The sequence below is a fragment of the Sceloporus undulatus genome, unplaced genomic scaffold (assembly GCF_019175285.1).
Source record: "Sceloporus undulatus isolate JIND9_A2432 ecotype Alabama unplaced genomic scaffold, SceUnd_v1.1 scaffold_4485, whole genome shotgun sequence".
In the NCBI taxonomy this organism is placed as follows: Eukaryota; Metazoa; Chordata; class Lepidosauria; order Squamata; family Phrynosomatidae; genus Sceloporus; species Sceloporus undulatus.
Genome location: NW_024807405.1, coordinates 1 through 3,654, shown reverse-complemented (window position 1 = coordinate 3,654; position 3,654 = coordinate 1). Strand labels below are relative to the sequence as shown.

Here is a 3,654-nt window from a genome sequence, read left to right as displayed (position 1 = left end):
ATTATTATTATTATTATTATTATTATTATTATTATTATTATTATTATGGGAGTTGGAGTTGTGGGGTCCTTCACTCGAGGCTATGGAATTCTGGGAGTTGGAGCCTCCGCCACAGCCTCCAATGGCCCTCTCCTTTGCTCCCATCCAGCCTCCTGATTCAATCCCTTCACACCTGTCATCTATGTGTAAATCTACCCTTCGTTTCATTCCCTCCAATCTTTTCCAGTTTTTCCATGCACACAAGCAGCCTTCCCCATCAGAAACAGCCGCTTCCCCCTTGCTCGCCAGCATGTCTCCTGTTCACGTTAAAAGTAAATACATTCATTCCCCAGTAGTTCTCTGCCCTTTCCCCAGCAGCATCGGAAACACCTCGGCAGCAGTGGAAGCAGGGGGGGGGGGGCCGGGAGGAAAGGGGGGAAAGGTGGAGGGGGGGGGGGGGCGGGGGGGGGGGGTACCAGGACAGAAGCAAAGTTGTATTCCACACCAGATCAATTTGGAGTGAAATCGAAGGGAGCTTGAATGTGAATCCTGTGAATTCACTTTTTTAGCAAATTCATCAAAATGAGAAGTCAGTTAGGATTCATTGTGGAAGCACTGCGGAACCGCCACAGAAGGAGCTCCCATAGAAAGGAACCTGGTGTGATCAAACAGTCACATTATGACGTGAATCCACATTGTTAGACCCGCACTCACATCAGATCTGAGCTGCTAAAACCCCGTTTGATAAACTCCTATGAGACAATACACACGAGTCAGGCATGAAGGAAGTAACAGTAAGCAAAAATATGTGAAATGGAGCCCTGGTGCCAGGTTTTTGGGTTGTGTTTTTTTTAAAAAAAAAGAAAAAGAAAAAGTTGTCATCTTGGTGCATACTCTCTGACATTTCACATGGGAAACATGACCAAGCAACATCAGATATCAGACTCTGTTAGGAAAAGCACACAAGCTAGGCGGGGCTGTCATAGTTTGCTTTTGCAAAGATTCTTCCCCCTCTTCTCTTCCTTCTGCTCCCCCTCTTCTCTTCCTTCTGCTCCCCCTCTTCTCTTCCTTCTGAATTGAGCACAATCTCTTTTTGTATTTTAAATTTAGTTTACAGCAACTGAAGTAAACTGAGGCGGAGGAGGAGGGGGAGGAGGAGGAGAAAAAATGGGATATTTTAAATGTAACTGGAATGGTGGGATTACAAGGATTAATTGTGACTGTCTCTGCCAGTTTAATGGGGAGGGGGGATTTTCAGCAGAGATATTCTAGGCAGCAAATGGTTAAGCATTCCTCTCCTTGCTTCAAGGCTCAATATAGCAACAGAAAATCAGTGTTAGCCCTACAGAACATTAGTGGCAGGCTCTTGTTCAGGGCTTCATTATTTCCTATGGAGAATTCAAGGATCTGGGAAGTGGATGAAAAAAGGATATTTCCCCGTTTGATTTCTTTCCTATTTGAATTTTTTTTTATTTCCTCATGTATTCATACACTCAAAAATCTTGTGCTCTGGGAAGCCAATATAGCACCCACAGACCATGTTGAAGAACTTGTGGGAGTGTCACATAAAGCAAAATCAAAAGACATCAAAGCCTGCCTTGGAGTATTAGCCTGGTTTGCCTTTAGAGTAAGTATATGCTATAAGGAAGGGACAGCCTTGCCATTAGGCAGAGTGAGGTGTTCTGTCTTTTGATATAGTGAAAAGCAGAGCTGACTCATAATATTTTACTGACTGGGGCAAGCTTCTTGGGAGAACTTTCACTCACCTGTCAATTTGTCATACTTCTCGTTCTTGCGCTTCTTGGCAGTGGACACCTGATTTTCTATGAGCTTGTCATCTACCTCTACGCAAGGTGGGGCAGGATTTTGGGTTTCAAGATAGTCCACCTCTCGCTCCAGTCGGTCCACCCGTACCGCCGTGTTTTCCACCTCAGCCCGGAGTGTTTCCCGTTCTTTTTCTACTGTCTCCAGCATGGACACCACCTTATTCTTGAAATCCCTCAGCTCAGTGGAGTAACGACTGCTCTGATCATGCCACTGGGAGATTCGTTCCTAGAGGGGGAAAGGAGACAGAAGATTTAAGGATGGTGAAGATGGAACACAACTGCTTAGAAAGCAGTGCTCCATCCATATTGGAATGAAGGAGAACCAAGATAGACAAGCCCATACCTGGTGTGTTTGATAATTTAGCCAAGCTGGTTTGTCATTTTACATGGGATCAACTATACTGTAGATTTTTTTAAAAAAATACTCGAAATCATTAACGTGACTTTAAAATCCTGATAAGTTAAGATGCTACTTTATTTCTGATACATTTCAATCTTCTTTTTTCCATTCAGCACCATCATTGTACACCCTATGGTCACACTGTCAAGCTAGTTGGTTTTATTTTTGAAGTGAACAGAATACACTTACTTATTCTAGATTTTAAAGAGCACTGGTCTTTGACATTTTTATTATCCTACCCGCTAAGTCAGTGCTGTGCATCCAGCTACTACAAGACTCCTGGTGGCTATTCTAAGGTTGTCAGATAAAGTGATTGCATTGATAAATGTATATGCAGACTGTACTTTGAAATTAGGAGCACCATGATCTGCAAAGAGTTGTGACATACTAAGGAAAGGAAGGCAGCTTTCAAATGTAGCAAACCTCCCTCCTTTTTATTCCCAAATCACTTGTATTTCTCACAGATAAGAAGAAATAATGACCATATCGACAGACATCCACCTCATTGTCTCAGCTCTGAAGTCAGCTACAGTTACAAACAATTATCTGCCTTCTCTCAAAGTGTATGACTGTCTCTGATATATCTTTAGATAAGAGTTCAATTCAAGAATCATTTTCAAACTTTTGCAGCCTTGGATGAAACCAGAAGTAGGAGGTATTTTTTCTCTTCCTGCTAGATGTTCCAGAAACTCTAGTGCTTGCCCTAGACAGTGCCTGTTAATGGCCAACTTCATAACTCTCCATACCATATGTGCATCAAGCCCAGAGAAGGGTTCATTGCTTGCCATTTACATCTGGTACACTCACCTCTAAGACAGCCAGCCTCCGCTCCATATATTCCATTAACTGTTGTTGTTGCCCGTCAATGGTATTGGCCAGGATAACCAACAGAAGCAAAGCATGTTGGGGAGCCATGGCTGTACCTGATGTCTTGAGCTTTGCTAGTGATCTCTGTGTGGATTCTAGCTCACACTATTGGAATGTTTTGACAGTTTGTCTGTAAAGGAGGGGAGGCAGTACAGTCTCATTTGCTAGATTTTATTAAATCCAGATGTCTTGTTTTTGGAGGAGAGAGGCTGTTCTATTTCACAAAGCTTTGAGTCTTAACTCCTTCATTGCCAGCGTAACTCAAGCACCAAGGAGTATTGGTAGAAAGCAATTAGCTTGCTGTTCTATTGTCCTTAAAGCAAGAGGCATAAAGTAGTGGGAAAGAGCGTATCTATTATGATGCTCTGCCCTGGGAAATCTATTTGGATCACTGTTTCATTCTGGTCTATTATTATCTGAAAATTGCTTCTGCTTTGGAAGACTTTTGTCTAACCAATGTTTAATTGAGTTTAATTCTTTTTATGGCTTTGTGTTTCATTTTCTACTCAATCAGCATCCCACTATATCTTTTTCCTTCAATGCTTTCTGTTGCTGGTAGTGTAGATTTTTTTTAACTTGTAG

At 42.2% G+C, this 3,654-nt stretch overlaps 1 protein-coding gene across 1 annotated transcript; it reads right to left on the bottom strand.

The window, feature by feature from the left end:
• Positions 1–1,730: 1,730 nt before the first annotated feature.
• LOC121918112 (olfactomedin-like protein 3) lies at positions 1,731–3,209 on the bottom strand. Its single transcript, XM_042444213.1, has 2 exons — positions 3,013–3,209; positions 1,731–2,031 (listed from the first exon to the last, which is right to left on the bottom strand). The coding sequence occupies exons 1-2, from the start codon at positions 3,118–3,120 to the stop codon at positions 1,738–1,740; spliced, it is 402 nt and encodes a 133-aa protein (XP_042300147.1). The 5' UTR covers positions 3,121–3,209; the 3' UTR covers positions 1,731–1,737.
• Positions 3,210–3,654: the final 445 nt, after the last annotated feature.